General features: G+C 42.1%; 1 protein-coding gene across 1 annotated transcript in view; it reads right to left on the bottom strand.

Moving 5' to 3' along the window:
* Positions 1-16,570, bottom strand: part of hgfa (hepatocyte growth factor a) — a 33,003-nt gene extending 16,433 nt beyond the window's left edge. The window contains exons 1-7 of the mRNA XM_036576783.1: positions 16,439-16,570; positions 10,440-10,581; positions 8,379-8,491; positions 7,782-7,896; positions 4,016-4,158; positions 1,930-2,050; positions 1,143-1,261 (exon numbers count right to left, since the gene is read on the bottom strand). Coding sequence (XP_036432676.1) covers positions 1,143-1,261; positions 1,930-2,050; positions 4,016-4,158; positions 7,782-7,896; positions 8,379-8,491; positions 10,440-10,581; positions 16,439-16,502 — 817 coding nt within the window. The 5' untranslated portion in view covers positions 16,503-16,570. The remainder of the gene's footprint in view (positions 1-1,142; positions 1,262-1,929; positions 2,051-4,015; positions 4,159-7,781; positions 7,897-8,378; positions 8,492-10,439; positions 10,582-16,438) is intronic.
* Positions 16,571-16,990: the final 420 nt, after the last annotated feature.

The raw sequence follows: 16,990 nt of genomic DNA, 5'->3' as shown, positions 1-16,990 counted from the left end.
ACTAACCCCCTTCAACCCACAGAGCTCCCCCAAGGTTTGTTTCAGATCTGCAGGACAAACTGAAACTGCATTCCTAAATTATCCCACACTTGCCTTGTACCATTTGCTAGATGATGATTTGCTAGATGTGCTTATGTGCCTTCTGACACTGTTTCACATACTGTTATCTTTAAAAATGGACAGTACATCAGTACATCACATAGTTAAAAACAGTGATATCAGCCAGATTAAAGCTTGAATTTTGTCTGTTGTGTTTTCCATTTTTCTATGGGCTGATATAAAAAATTTATAGCAAAAGCTTATAAACTTGATTACTACTACTTATTATTTCTTAAATAAACGTATTTGGGAGCATATGCCCTCTTAAAAAATAACAGCACAGACCAGCAAGCAGGGCTTTGCTGGTCTCTGCTGATTTATGCTGGTCTATTGCTGGTCTGGTTCTGGTTTAGCTTGTCACCCCAGCATGGTCATGGTGGCTGACCAGCAGACCAGCATCCAAAACACAACATATGCTGTTTTTTCTGGTGACCAGCCATGCTGATTTTTCTAGAGTGAATATTCACCTTTGCTTAAAAACTTGAAACTTGAAAAGCTTCCTTATTTTTTGTTTTTGGAATGTGCACCCAGATAAGTTGAGAGCAAAGCTTTTACAGGGTGTCTCTTGAGATTGAGAGTCTTCAGTATTTGCCTGGCTACCAAATGGTCATGAGCTGCCATCCACACTGAACACTCGGAGAGTTAACATTTAGCTTCTGCATTATTCCAAGCTCTCCGTCCACATATTCAATCATCCAACCCACAACGCACCAAAGCTCAGCTTCATTTGGCCACAGGCTCCATGGGGTATACCCACACGCACACGCAGCCGTGCACACATCCAAAATAAGGTCTCTTTTAAAGCTATTTAATGCTAGTCAATCACAGCAGCCATAAATGAGAACACATCTGAGACTGCAACATAAAGCACTGCAACATAATTCAAGTCCTAGCCCAATTAAATCATCTTCCCATACATCATAACATGCCAAAAAAGCATGAGATTGATAAACAACAACAATGCACAGCACTCTGCGATGGGGCACAGCCCCTCTGAGAGTTTGGTTTCATGTGTATGTGTGAGAAAGTGAAGAGGAACTAACCACACACACTGATGTTGCAGTATTCCCAGCGTGCATTTCTGTCCATGGTGTAGCACCAAGGACGCACGTCATTATTGGGATTACGGCAGTAGTTATCGTCCAGTCCTTTACCTGAGTGCCTGTGAATAAAAAAAGGACATTCATTGTGTGGGTGTGAAATAAAAAAAAGAAGAAATTCAAGGAACCCTCCACCCAAAATGAAAAGTTTGGCTACATCTGTTGTAAACATGCTTTCACACATTGTGCAGTGGTATTACAGTTGTCTCTAGAGCAAAATATTCTGGTTTAAAGAGTAGAAAAAAATCTGTCTTATGATGCATCTTGAAGTTGAGAAGAAACTTTGAAAAACTACGACTGCTTTGAGGAGGATTTTGGGTGGGATATTTACATTAAAAACCACATTAATTTCTCTGGCTGAAAAGGTAAGAAACATGAACGGTGTCCATTTTTGTGCTGAACAAAGATAGAATCATTGTTTTCTTTGGCTGAGGTAAGAGTTATACCAGTGCTAGCTTGTATTTATTAGCCCATAGATAAGAAGTTAGGCTAGCAGTCAGGACTGGTTGACATGACATGGATTCCTAAAGGTTGTGTGATGTCTTTGTCTAGTGCATTCTGAGTATTGTAGTGAGAGAACATTGACACAGAAAACATGAAAGTGATATAAAATTCTGAGAAACCGATAAGTCTGAGGGATACAATGCTGCGCTACACAATACTGCATTACACAACAAATAATGTTAGTTTCAGACCAGAATACTCCTTCAGTTGTGAGTGTGTGTAATACCTGTGAGGCTGGTATTTGTGTCTGTGGGGTCTCTGTGAGTCCCACCTCTGGCACTCTTTCCCAGTCTCAGTGTGGTCCATTGGACCTCTGTACGCTTCCCCATTACACTGCATACACACCACTGCACACACAACACACACTTAGCAACATGCAACGGCATTCATATAGACATGCTATAACATGCACATTCACATAATACAACAAATAAGAACTATAATGGATAATGGCCATCTGCATACTTTGTGTTAGCCAATCTCTAGCCCTCAATGGTCAGTTCCCGACAACAGAGCTGTTTTTGGCTGGATGTTTTTGGGTGGTGGACTATTTTCAACCTAGCAGTGATGCTGATGTGTGTAAAAACTGTGCCTGATACACTTATATTTGCACTACACACAGTGTCAGCGTCACTGTTGCGTTAAGAATAATATCTGGTCAACAGTGGTCCTGTAGCCAGAAACTGCATTTTTATCTAAGTTGAAGTAAATGTAATTTTTTGTTTATGTGAATCAGAAAATGTCTTTTTTGAGACGTGTCTTATGAAAACACGAGGTGCAACTTCTGACTTGCTACTGTAACATTTTAACATTTTATTTGAGCTCAAGCTGTTTCTGTCATCAGTTTGAAGATACAGAAGTATGGAGAGCTAGGAAGCAGGAGCTCTTAGTCAGCCAATATGATCACTATAGAATTGTACTTTATTATTTGCATTCAATGAGCAAAAAATGCAAATTGTTAAACACAGTTATTAATATATCATCAGCTAAAATTTCATGATCATGATCTAACAGATTGGCTACTCTCTGAAACTGTAGCTGAAACCTAATAAAGTGGTCAGTGAGTGGAAGTACAACCTGGATGTTTGCACCTATATGATAATACACACTCGTACACTATATGGCCAAAAGTATGTGGACACCTGACCATCATACCTGTGTCCTTGTTGGACATCCCACTCCATATTAGTAATGTTAACATTAATACCCATGGTATTATGGTTGGTCTTTGCAGCTATACCAGCCTCCACTCTTCTGGGAAGGCTTTCCACAAGATTTTGGAGTGTGTCTGTGGGAATTTGTGCCCATTCAGTCAAAAGAGCATTTGTGAGGTTGCCTGGCTCCCACTCGTTCCAAATGTGTTCAGTGGGGTTGAGGTCAGGGCTCTGTGCAGGCCACTGGAGTTTCTTTAGATCAAACTATATAATATAATGGATATAATTGTCTAAAATGTCTTCGTATGCTGTAGCATTAACATTACCCTTAACTGGATCTAAGGGGCCCAAACCCTGAGAAACAGCCCCAGACCATTATCCCTCCTCCACCAAACTTTACTGTGAGCACTATGCATTCCAGTGGGTACTGTTCTCCTGGCATCCACCAAACACAGATTCATCCATCAGACTTTAATATAGTGAAGCATGATTCATCATACCAGAGCATGGTCCCACTGCTCCAAAGTCCAGTGGTGGCATGCCTTACACCAATCCAGCCAATGCATGGCATTGCAGATAGTGATCTTAAGCTTGTGTGCAGATGCTTTGTCATGGAAACCCATTTCATTTCAGAACACTCAGCACACAGTCCTTGTGATAAAGTTCCAGAGGCTGTTTGGAACTCTGCAGTGAGTGATGCAACACAGAATAGGTGATTCTTATGTGCTACAGGGTTCAACACTCGGCAGCCAAGACGTGGCTTGGTCTTGTTATTGCTCCTAGGCCCCATTTCAAAATAATAGAACTTACAGTTGCCCGGGGCAGATTTCACTGGGCGGAAATTTAATGAACTGACTTGTGGCAAAGGTGGTGTCCTAGGACAGCATCACATTTATAGTCACTGAGCTCTTTAATATGACCCATTCTATTGTCAATGTTTGTCTGTGGAGACTGCATGGCTATCTGCTGGATTTTATACACCTGTTAACAATGAGTGTGGCTGAAACAACTCAATTAACTAGGTGGGGAGTCCACATACTTTTGGCCATATAGTGCAGCTGACCAGCATGCTGTACACCTTCAAAGTTCAGATTTTTCAAGTTCTACCCACTAAACCTTAGTTCCACATCAAGCCATGTTGAAGGAATATCCCCCTACCTTCTGAACACTGGGGCAGTCCACACTCCTGATATCGAATCTCTGAAGAGTTGGTGAAGCACCAGGGTCCACTTATGTCTTTATCAGGGTTTCGGCAGAAATTCTCACGCAGGTCATACTTCCTGTGCTTGGCAGGCTTGAAACTGACAGAGAGAAACAGAGTGGGAGTAAATAAGAGCACCACCACAGTAACTACAAAAGGATGGGTGGAATTAGATGGTGTGTCATGATGGTGTCATACTGGATCTGACTATACTGACTCTAAGGTTCTAAGCGATTCTGAACCATTTCATCAGTCCTCTGTGCCCTGACAGACTCATATATCATCTGTGTGTATGTTAGACATTGGACTTTTATGTTGATCCAAGGGGCAGCTTTGCAGTTTCTTATGTTGGATAAGGTCAGTCTTAAAAGTTACATTTTATTGGTTAGGCCAGTCTTAAAACTTTGATTTTGGTTTCTGGAGTATGGAATAGACAGGACAACTCCCGGTGTCCATACGGCAAAATAATCAGTGTTCAACTCATTTTTGAGTTGTATCCCGTTTCAAGTTTCCCGTATGACATTCCACTCACATTACGCTGTAAGTCTGAAGGTGTTAATACTATCTAAATCGACCAGTGAACCTACACATGCCTTCTGAGGTACATCTGAAAAATAATTCTTTGGGTATTATTTTGCCTTACAATGCATGTACCTCTCTGCCATGAATGAATTTTAAAAACCTTCTCAAAACTATCGTAAACACTGTCAGACATCAGGCAGCATATTTGAAACCATTTCATGTAATCACTTTCTGTGAGGGAGCTTTCAGAGGCATTAAACTCTTTGGACGCCTGGTTCCTATCACCACCACTGTGAACAATTCTGACTCTGCATTTGACATCAAACCATTTTGAATGACTTTGTTCATATCCTAACAATTTAATAATGCAGACATTTTGAAAAATCTGTGTTCCTCTTCAACCGCAGTGATACTGTTCTGAGCTAAGCTGGACAGTAATCAATTTGAACAGACATTTCCTTTAAGCTCTGATCCAAACTAGCTTCTTTTTTCCAGGGCCTATTCCACTGCATCGTAAGATACCTAGCCAGAATGATCCATGACCCGTGGCAAAGCAACAGCTCTGCCAGTGTCAGAGAACGTGGAGCTACGCCAGCTGATTCTCAACACTGGTGTAATGAAAGCCTAAAGTGCTGTACTGGACTGTATCTGTTAAAAGCTGCACATGGAGCCAGCAGCTGCATCCGCATGAAGCTGGAGTGCTGTGGCGCTAATGATTCTGCGCTAACAGATGTTAGCCAGCGACTCTGCTGTGTCTGCCAAAGGCCCAGTCCCTCTGGTGCCCGAGCAGACGCTGCAAATCTCTCTCGTTCCGTTCACACAGCACAGCGGCGTATTTGTTTCAACACTAAGAGGTCAAAGAGGCCTTAACTCAACACTATCGCTAGTGCATGTCCGTTGAACGTGACAGTGCTCGGCCAATACCTGGCATCTCTTGTTTCTTATGAAACTTCCAGAGAAATCTGGACTGCATGCAGACTTGTTAGGTATGAGAAACAGCATGATGGCAGGCCAATGGTATTGTTTTGTTACTTCTGATGCAGTCACTCTACTCTTTGTCTTGCTTTGTGTGCATTTAGTACTTTCTGCTGGCTTCGTTTGGCTTGGCTGAGCAGATGGGGATGATGTCTGGGGTCAGGTCAGTACAGTGAATAAGACTGCCTTTTAAATGAAGGCAGAAATATTAGAGGAGTCTAGGTGATCTTATCACAAAGGAGTGAGTCACTCAGAGAGAAATCAAAAAATAAAGAAAGAGGGATTGCTGCAGGCAGAAACAGAGCACTGATGTCCCATGAATAAGCAAGGGTCTGGTCCAGTGTAGAGGGAAGAGAGAAGAGTGGAGGCAATCCTCAGGGAGGAGGGTGGGCTGTGCTAGCATGTGTATTTGAGGCTCATGTTTTCTTGTGTCTGCGGCTTTGTGAGCCCAGCTGGAGAGCAGATAGAACATGACTTCAGTCCATAAATCCTTCCCCCACCGAAAACTCTTAATACAGCTCGTAAGCAGCGTAGCTTACAGCACTAACTCCTGGCTAACGATAACTTAGCGGTGGCCAACCACAATAACCCACCTAGCTCCTGCTTTTTGACTCACAGCTCACTACAGACTTTGTGGTTGCCCTAACATACGCCAAGTCATAAGCATTCCCTTTCGTAAGAATGCAGTAAAAATGCTACCTGGAATCAGCTCATGGAAGTGTACCTATGTTCCCAGGGTCCTCTGTTCAGTTCTTCATATGATACCAGGGGTAAAAGATAGTAATGGGGCTCCTGGATGCACACTTTTACTTGACGCTCTAAGCTCCTGGGTGATGCAACTCTCTACACTACACTCAAATCTAGTCTAATCTAGTATTATAAGATTATTTAACTTATTTGTAGACATTTTTTTCACTTAAATAATTTTATGAGGTGAAATTATCTCACAATATAGGCAGACATTTTACAGAAATATGCTTTAAATAAGGAAAATTATCTGCCAGATGCTTTCCTTTCACTTTTTGTGGCTCTTTGTTGCACTTGGATGACTTTATTATATTTGCCCTCTTAAGACAGAGAAGAACCTCCTCTCTGTTAAGTAGACTACCATCTTTACGCAATTGTGTCATCAGGTAACAACACGGAACAGTCCGTTATAACCATGACCATGGGGGTAAGGCTGCATAGAAATTACTAAAAATAATTGCTGTAATCACAAATAATAGCTATTTTTTAATCAATGTATATGTCAGAATAGGTTAATTAACAACAACATATACAGTATATCCAATTTGTATTTTCATGGGGTTCTTGGCTCATGGAGGTTTTTGGTGGCTGCCTACCTTTACCTAGTGCAAAGATCGTCTCTGCATGATGCATACATCACAAAGGCAACAACAAGGAGGAGTATTTTCAATAGGAATGAATTTGCCTCAGCTAGGCTAGGGCAAGGGTGGGGAACTGAGGGCCAAAGTACAGTACAGTCAGCAATTAAATCTGGTAATTAGCTAATGAGTTGAATCAAGTGTTAGAAAATCACCAAACTGCAGAAATCTGGCCCTCCATAACCAGAGTTCCCCACCAATGATATAAGAAGAAATTGTGTAGAAAAGTTGACGTGGGCCTGTTAAAATCAGCATTGAAACAGAAAGTAGATGCTTTAACTTTTAATAATTCAAACAGACAAATCTTACTAAGATACTTAAGACTTATGGACAGTCAATAGACTTATCAGTCCAGAGGGCCATTTTAATTCTCAAATGTTGCTCTTTTATGGCTCAGGAGACTTAATGGTGATTCTCCAAAACTTCCTTAGCAGAAATAGCATTAGACAAAAAGAGACATGAGGTACAAGAGAGACAAAGGACAGATGAGAGTTTAGTTGCCAAAAAACATGACATATCTACCAAAACTCAAGAGGAGACAGGAGATTACTGTGCTCTTTTTCTCAGGAGCAGCAGGTGACTTACACCAAATCTTTTTTGTCTTTCCATCTGACCTCATTGTTGTCTAGGAGAGACTACAGAGACAGAAAGGAGATTTCTCTTCTGATTTCTTTTCCTACAGGAGACTTCCATCAGCTGTTTCTCAGTGATTAATGGCAGGCTAAGAGGATGAGTCACCAAAGGATGCGGTATGTTCCTGTGAAAACTTGCAAATGAGTCTCTTTGAGGGATTCAAAAGTAACAGAAAAGTGAAAAGAGAGGGAGGTAGAGAGATTTTTACTTGTGTTCGTGGGGCACTGATACATTCCAGGCCTGGCATGAGACTCCACTCCTTGTAACTGATCTTCTTCCCTTGTAGTTCACACCTGAACCAACAATGCACTCGCGTACATAGTCTGTGGAGAAACCAGCACACAAACATGTTAATAATCCAAAGCTGGAAAAAGTTGTTTATCAATCGCAGGCCTCTCTGACGTCTTCACCAGACTTTCCAGAAGTGAGTTTTGCAAAGGGGTGAATCTGCAGGTGAAAGTTTCCTGTCCTTAAACTCCCTAAAAAAAAAAGAAACTTCTTGATGGAAGCATAAACAGCAGCCACATAGTTAATAAGCGTGCTTGTTTGCCTTGGGGTTTCTTCCATGTTTACTTTAAGCTTCCAAAGCTCTTTAAATTGGTGGAAGAGACCCACAGTTTGTTTACAGAGACGGACGAGTTTGCACAGAGCACACACAGCTGTCCAGGACTTTAACACTTTGCGGTCTCTGCACTAAACAAATGCGGATGCCACTTTCACCACAGCATCTTCAGGCTCTCGAAGAACCAGCAGCGAAGCGAAAAAGTCAAGCACACGAGAAAATGTCGACGACAAAAATATTTACCTTTCTTCTCATAAAGGTCATGGTTGGCTCGCCGCTCCTTCTGCGCTCCTTCCGTGAAACGGTCAAACGAGAGCAAGTGGCACGTTCCATTAATATGGTCATAGTTGAACGCCCTGCAAAGAGAGAGAGACAGAGAGAGGACGCAAGGTGATGTTGGGGATGAAAGGTAGGTGTGAAAACCCTAAAGCAATAGACTGAGATGGGGGAAGGAGATTAGGGGTGTGACTTTAGTAAGTAGTTAGGGGTCACTTAGGGTCAGGAAGAGATTTAGGTCCACTTATGGAACTTCCTGACATAAACCAGTAATGAAATAACTAGTTTGCAGAAAATCATGCCTGAAAGTCCTCTTCCCTTTTGTCTAACTTCCCAACTCTAACCATCACTTTCAGCTGATAAATTTACCTCATGAACAATACATATGTTCAAAGGCGTGGATCAATGCCAGCATGGTCAGCTGTGCTCACATGATCTCAGAGAATGTATTGGCCCAAGTTTACCACTTTTGATTGTATTCATAACTGTAGGCTATTCGAATGCATCATTAGATAAACAAGTTTATGAGGACAATTCCAGTGCATCTTTAGTAAGTAAACAGCTATGGGAAACCACACTATATGGTCAAAGGTATGTGTACACCTGACCATGACATGAGCTTGTTGGACAACCCATTCCAAATCCACGGGCATTAATATAGAGTTAATATGGAGTTTGCCCCACTTTGTGTCCAATCTTCTGGGAGGGCTTTTCAAAGGTTTTTGGATAGTGTCTGTGGGAATTCAGTCAAAAGAGCATTTGTGAGGTCAGGCACTGATGATGGATGAGAACGCCTGGCTCTCAACTTTATAGTTCATCCCAAAGGTGTTTAGTGGGTTTGAGGTCAGGGCTCTGTGCAGGTCACTGGAGTTCCACACCAAACTTGTCAAACCATGTCTTTATAGATCTTGCTTTGTGCACAGGGAGTCATGCTGGAACAGGAAAGGGGAACTAAGATCTAGGGGGCCAAGCCAAAACCCTGAAAACAGCCCCAGACCATTATCCCTCCTCTACCAAACTTTACTGTTGACACTATGCATTCCAGTAGGTAGCGTTCTCCTGGCATGTTTTACACCATTCCAGCTGACACTTGGCATTGCACATAGTGATCTTAGGCTTGTCCATGGAAAACCCATTTCATGAAGCTCCCTACGCACAGTTCTTGTGCTGATGTTGCTTCCAGAGGCAGTCTGTCATGAATGATGCAACAGAAAATAGGCCTTTTTACGTGCTACAGCTTCAGCACTCTGCAGCCCCGCTCTGTGGGGGACACACATCAAACTTTTGTTCCACTTTCTCACAGCTGTTTACTGACTAATTACCCTATTCCCACCCTGTGTGTGACGTAATGAGCTAAATGGCCAACACATGAATGAGAAGAATTTCTCAGTTCAATCTCTCTGTCCATTCTCTCAGTTCCCTCAAGGGAGCGTAGTGTCTGGCCTTCTAGCATAAAGCACAACCTCCTACAGTCTCTCTGACCCCATTTACACCTGGGTATTTTATTGATGCATCTTGAGCATCAGGATTATATCTGGATAGAGTTGCAAAATGCAAAAGTAAAATTTAAACATTGGTGTGAAGCCGGTGTAAGAAAATAAATACTTCCATTCAAAATTGTGTTAATATGACTAACTCGAGATGCATCTGGTTATGAGTGCAGGTTACAATCCAATCTAGATTCACATAAAGGTATAAAAGTGCCTTGATCCCATTCAATGTACTGATCTGAAGGTGGCAACTTCATTGATTTTGTAATGTTAGAATGAGTATAATAATCCAAAATAATTCAAATTTAAAAATCCAAAAGCTTGGTGTATTGTATTTTTTCTGTCTATATTCCACTACTCTGTAGTTTCTCCAGTCACATTTGTCTATTCATAAATTCATATTGTGCAATTGTATTTTTTAAAAACTCATCATGTGTCATCTTGTTGAAATTTGACATTTGATGATACCTAGAGTTTCCTACAGAATCTGAACTTAATCAAACCTTTTTATGAGATTCATACCTAATAAGGACATTACCTGCAGGTCTTGTTCTTGCTGCATTTCTGAGCGCAGTCCTCTAGCGCTAGCCTCCGGACTCGAGCAGACTGGCTGCAGTCAGAACACAGCAGCCTGCTGTCCTCACTCTTCTGGTACCGCTGTAGCGACTGCTTCCTACACCCTGAGACAGCAGCATGAGGTTACACACAAACACATGCACACATGCACTCTTCATAAAGGGGATTGTCTAACACCCTTGACTTTGTCCTTCCTGCTTTATTACTCATATCGGGTTAATTCTCCCTCCCTGAAGGCTCCTGAAAACCCTGACACACTCGCACACTCACTACTCACATCATTGCACTGCTTCAAAGACACTGGCAATGTCAGCTCACAACTATGTGCAAACCATGTTTTATCTCACACGAAAGAACATGAGTGATCTCACTCACAGACAAGTCATTAGGACTAACATCTATCAAAAACATGCTCCAATTAGCCCTTTGTTGCACTTATATGGCTATACACCAGTGAAGTACCCCAGTCCTGCACATTTTAGTGTTTTGCTTGCTATAAAACACCACTTAAAATCAGGACAGGTTTGTTACAGCTGCACTATGAGTTTTTTTGTTAAAATTGAAGAAGTAGAATTACTGAGTCAGGAAAAAAACGCTCAAAAATAAGGTGGCTATGTGCTGCTGAAAGTATCCCTGTAAAGCCTAAAAGATTAGTTCAGAAGTCAGAGTCATTGAGTCGGATCTGGCAGGAGTTTTTCAGACCATGTCATATGTCTTTAAATATTAACGTCACACGCACAGGCTCAAAAAGAAGGTCCGGCTAGATTGGCTGGCTGAAAAGTCTGAAATGCAAATACAGCACTATACTGATAAGGATAAGGTGACAAAAGTATCTCCTCAAAAGACATGCCCTTTTCCAAGTTTTGACTGAGTTCTCTTTGAATACTCTTTCAACGCTTTCACAATCATCAGATTCATTCACTTGCGGAAGGGGTCTGAAGCACAACCAGCATTACAAATTGTCCTTTTGTACAATTATACATTTCCACCAGAGAGGTCTCCAAATGCCCAAAACTTACATGGCGCAGCTTTAATTAGCTGATTATTTGGAGGGCTACAAACTTTTCTTCGAGAATTACATGCACAAATATGAAAGCAAAGGATCAAGATGCCCAACGAGGTTGCAAATGTTTACTAGGATATGGTCAATGTTGTGCAGGTTTTGGGTAAAGATAACGTTAATAACGTTAATGTTGTTTAGTGTCCAGTGTTGTAAATGGCCAGGTTGCATTTAGAGCTAGATTCTACAGATCAATGAGGAAGAAAGGTGAGTCCCACTAGCTCAAGGATTATTAAAAGCTCATAAGATGCAAATGCTTTTCCTTGAATTTCATGTTCCTTGCATAGCTTTTTACTATTTATTTATTTGTTTGTTTGTTTGTTTATATAGCATTTGTTACATTTGCAGCTGGTCTGTTCTATGTCTTTGGTCACCAGGTTGGGCTGACAAAAGTAGTCTAACATTTGTAACTCTTGAACCAGCTAACGCAGATAATTTTTAAAGGAAGGCTTGTAGCCCTTGTCAAGCTTGTATCAAACACATTTTGTGGGAAAATATAGGCAAATAAGGGCGGCACGGTGGCGCAGTGGGTAGCGCTGTCGCCTCACAACAAGAATGGCCTGGGTTCGATTCCCGGCCGGGCGACCAGGGTCATTTCTGTGTGGAGTTTGCCTGTTCTCCCCGTGTCTGCGTGGGTTTCCTCCGGGTACTCCGGTTTCCTCCCACAGCCCAAAGACATGCAGTCAGGCTGATTGGACATGCTAAATTGCCCCTAGGTGTGAGTGAGTGTGTGATTGTGTATGTTTGTCTGTCTGCCCTGCGATGGACTGGCGACCTGTCCAGGGTGTATCCTGCCTTCCGCCCAATGACAGCTGGGATAGGCTCCAGCACCCCACCGCGACCCAGAAGGATAAGCGGTTTAGATGATGTATGTATAATATAGGCAAATACCTTATTAATGACTTAAAAATAGTCCTGTACATTCTCATTCGTAAATGCAGCCACTGCTGTAATGATTTCCCTACAAATCTATAAGTGTGAAATGGGTCTATACAGTACTTGACTTGGGAACAATGAGGTGGGACAGAAGAACATTAGCATGAAATGGGTCTATACAGTACTTGACTTGGGAACAATGAGGTGGGACAGAAGAACATTAGCATTAGCACTTATTAATGTCAATGGTATTTGCTCAGTGGCACCTGTCCAACCAACAGTACATGTCCTGTGCCTCTCCATTTCTACTTCATTAGGACTTTCTTCGAGCATGATGTAAACAAAGATGTGTTAATAATGCTGACTGATGATACCATCTTCAATTCGGCTGTCATGGCAACAGCCAAGCCTGGGCAAAAAAACCTTCCTCCACACTTGTGCATTAGCAATGATGTAAAAACAGAGGAAGGAGTCCAGCACAGTTTTGTGATTTCCCTGTTATAACACTCTTGGTAATCCTGTCAATTAACAGATGGGTGGAGTCAGGTATGTTTGTGCAGGAAAATCACCAAACTGTGCTGGAAACCAGCCCTCCAGGAACAGAATTCCCCACCACTGACATAAAAGCCAAGAGACAATGAAAAATAAACTGCTTTTTTTATGACGCTTTAAGAAAGGTCATTTTTAAAGGACAAGGATTTATACCGTTTGCCTTCTAGTGGTAGCTGGGTATACTTAAATAGGAGTGGGCAATAAAGCAAAAAAAAGAATATCATAATACATGACACGCATTATGATATTCAGTTTTTCTGAGGTTTGAAAAGTTGGAACAGACAAACATGAACTAGTGGTGCCACATTTTTAAAACTACTATCAAAACTATGAATACAGTTATTCATTGAATATTTCATTCAACATACTGCGCTGCACTAGATTCAGTTAGACAGGACTAATTCTGCTGCCTTTGTAAAGAAATGCAGCTGGTCAGCGTTCTTGAAATACTTATGATATCCACAATGTCATCCTATGACCCACCCTACACTCAACCCACCAAACCGTACCCCTTGGTTGACAAACACAGCTATACATGAATGCATGTCCCTACTGTATTCACCTACAGACTCACAGGCAAATAAAGAGCAAGATTTTACAATAAGCTCATCTTACACAGTCTTATGATGACCATTGTAAAAGACCGCATGGCTCCTATAAAGTAGCCCACACTTAACCAGACATATGACCCTCTGGCTATAGCAGTCTCCCTCATAAATTGTCACCCCACTTGCAAATAGAGGCCTGCAACTCTATTTGACTTCAGTATTTTCATTATCTTCTAATGGAATCAGGCACGTCGTTAGGTTTATTTATAGTTAACTGTAGTCTACAGATGGTTTCAATAATTAGACAATGCAATACAATCCCCTGGCCTGGAGGGACACAGCCCTGCAAATATTATTAGTGTTTTCCTTTTTCTTACCCAAACTAAAAAAATGAAGGTCTTGTTAATTAGCTGATGAGCTAAATCAGGTGCATTAAACTCCACAGTGCTGTGGCCCTTCAGGATTGCAGTCTGACAGATGTGAATAAGCGCCAACGACTCTCAGAAGTGGTGTTCTCCCGGCGCGGCACTGTGACTCCTGTGGCTATATTGGTTTGATGAGAGCAGGTTATTAATGTTTGGGCTGCATCGGAGAACATCTGGTTCATATCAAGCCGCTATTCTAACACTGATCTTTTCCTTCAGCACTCCAATTAGACTGCTTTTTAAATTCCTCTCCCGTGCCGCCCATACGCATCTTTATCTTTGGCCCTGCTTATTAGATTTGGACAGATCTTTCTCTCTGAAATGAGGCGGGGAAAAAAACAATACTGAAGATAATGTTTATGGCAGTAATGAAGAAAGACATCGGTTCGACATTTACATTAATAGTTTCAGTCTGACTCATCTGGGCCATAACATGGAGCTGATCTGCCAGCAAGCATCTTTCCTTCCCTCCGAAAAAAAATAGCTCCAGAGCAGGTCTGAGGTACTTTTGGGTCTGGCATATGTTTACACTGCACATCTGGTCCAGTGAACATTTGTGATGGTGAAATATGGAAGAAAAGCCTGCATGCAGATGTTGCACAGCCTGCCGCTAACGCCTGAGCGAAGCACCATTTCCCAGCCCAATCCTTGGAGGCCCCCCAGACAGTCCACATTTTTGTTCTGTCCCAGACTCAGTACAACTGCAGCAGGTATTCATTGTTCTCCACTGCTTGGTTCAGGTGTGTTAGTAGCTGGGATGGAGCAAAAATGTGGAATGTCTGGGGGCTCAAACAAGGGCATAAAAGAGGATGGATGACATATGTACGCATGCGCAATGACACTCTTACATATAGATGCTGCACTAACAATGAGTTTTCCAGGAATTGCGTCACTGCTTACAGGACCTTACTGCATGCTTAAGTGGATGCATGGGAGACTCAAGCAAATCGCTGTTGCCATTCAAGCCAAATTTCTTCGATTATGTTGTTGTGCAAGTGTGTACTGAGATAAAGGCCACTCTATACTAGGCTTTTACATTACACTCCAGCGCAAGGCAACACAGATACGAGAGAGGGAGCAGCTGGATTTCAGTAAACCCCAAGACAAATATACAGTCATGTCAATGAGGAGATTAAGAAAGTCACGGTCCCTTTAACATATACTGTAAGCTTCCTTCTTTGGTTATGCAGCCTGCAGTGGATTTCCACCAGATCAGGAATTTTTAAATAAACTTCTGTCATCGTTGCAACATGTTAAATAGGAAAATGAAGATCCTGAGTCATATGTATTACACCAGTCCACTGTTTCCACTAAGGCATCAAGCAATTGGGAAAACAAACAGTTGGAAAGTAGAAAACGGAAACAGACAATAAAACACCCGAAAAAAGTTGCGTCTAAGAGAGAAGGAATAGTTTGAATGAAAACTTGGATTCCAGTGCCATCCCAATCCCATTTCCAACCCACTCCAACACCATACACATCCTATTCCAATCACATTCCAAACACATTCTCATTCTATTAGATTCCTACTTCAATTATAACAAATTCCATTCCCATCCAGTTCCATTCCCATTATTCTCCCAGTAGAACAGAACCAATTCTACCACATTCCATTCCCATCCAGTTCCATTCCCATTATACTCCCAGTAGAACAGAACCAATTCTACCACATTCCATTCCCATCCAGTACCATTCCCATTATACTCCCAGCAGAACAGAACCAATTCTACCACATTCCATTCCCATCCAGTTCCATTCCCATTATACTCCCAGTAGAACAGAACCAATTCTACCACATTCCATTCCCATCCAATTCCATTCCCATTCTACTCCCAGTAGAACAGAACCAATTCTACCACATTCCTTTCCCATCCAATTCCATTCCCATTCTACTCCCAGTAGAACAGAACCACATAACCAGCCAACTGTGGCTCTGAGCACTAACCCTGAAACATTCTGCTCTCCAACAAACTATTCACAACAGCATTTTACAATTCCATACTGAAATATTCCCATTAACATCAAACGACCATCCACCCTGCTGAAAAACCCATAGAATCAATAGTGTTTCTGTTGGTTCCTGATGGTTTGCTAATGTGTTTTGGCTTTTTTAATGGGTTGATATCACAATGTAAAGGATCCTAATGGTTTAACAGGTGACCACTGGCTGACTTAAAATGCATTTGATTGTTTCCTAATAAGATCTAAAGGTTTTCTACAGGAAACTATTGGTCTCTATTAGAAACCATTAAGCCAATTCCTATTAGAAAGGTTCTAATCCTGATGGTTTCTAATGGTCCTTTTCCAGCAGGGCATTTATCCATCTATCTATCCATCCATCAACAAGTAACTCTGGAATCGTGCGCATGCACCAACCCGCGATCAAACTTGGTTTTACCGCGATCCGTTTACCCGTCTAGCACCGCAGGTCTGTAATGATCAGCTGAGCAACTCCGAGGCTGAAGTTTGTCCGCCGCTACAGAAGGACGCAGTGACTCACCCACGCTGGCGGAGAGCAGGACGCACAGGACGGTCTGGGAAATCCACATTATTACAGCTCTCATTCTGCTCAGTGCTCCTCTGCTCCTCTGTGCCCTTTATACCTGCTCCGCTTATGAGCTCCCAGCACCGCGCTGCGTGAGAGGGATGTGCGCTGCGCCCGCTGCGTGTGTGATTAACAGGGAAAGCCTCTCTCCACAGTCCGTCCCCTCGTGAGTCTGTTGAGGAAGACTTTCCCTGTTAATCACACACACACACACACACACACACACACACCCCTACCTTTTGGTGTAAAGTAGATGTCCTTGGTTCAACCCCATGACAGCGCCCCCACTTCCAACCCCCCAAAAACACACAGCTGGGGCAATGACCCACTATTTTTGTCACACACACACAATGACCCACAGTTTCTCACTACTAAACTCAAAAAATAAGCTGTTGTATGAAGTTAATTCAGTTCTGCCACACATTTCCATTCAATCAGAGTCAGTCAGTCTACACTACAGGGGGGAGGAACAACACATTTTATTTAATGTTGGCGTTTTTCAGTTTG

The sequence above is a fragment of the Colossoma macropomum genome, unplaced genomic scaffold (genome assembly GCF_904425465.1).
Source record: "Colossoma macropomum unplaced genomic scaffold, Colossoma_macropomum, whole genome shotgun sequence".
NCBI classification, from domain to species: domain Eukaryota; kingdom Metazoa; phylum Chordata; class Actinopteri; order Characiformes; family Serrasalmidae; genus Colossoma; species Colossoma macropomum.
Note: the sequence above shows the minus strand (reverse complement) of the source record. Positions and strands in the feature narration are given on the sequence as shown.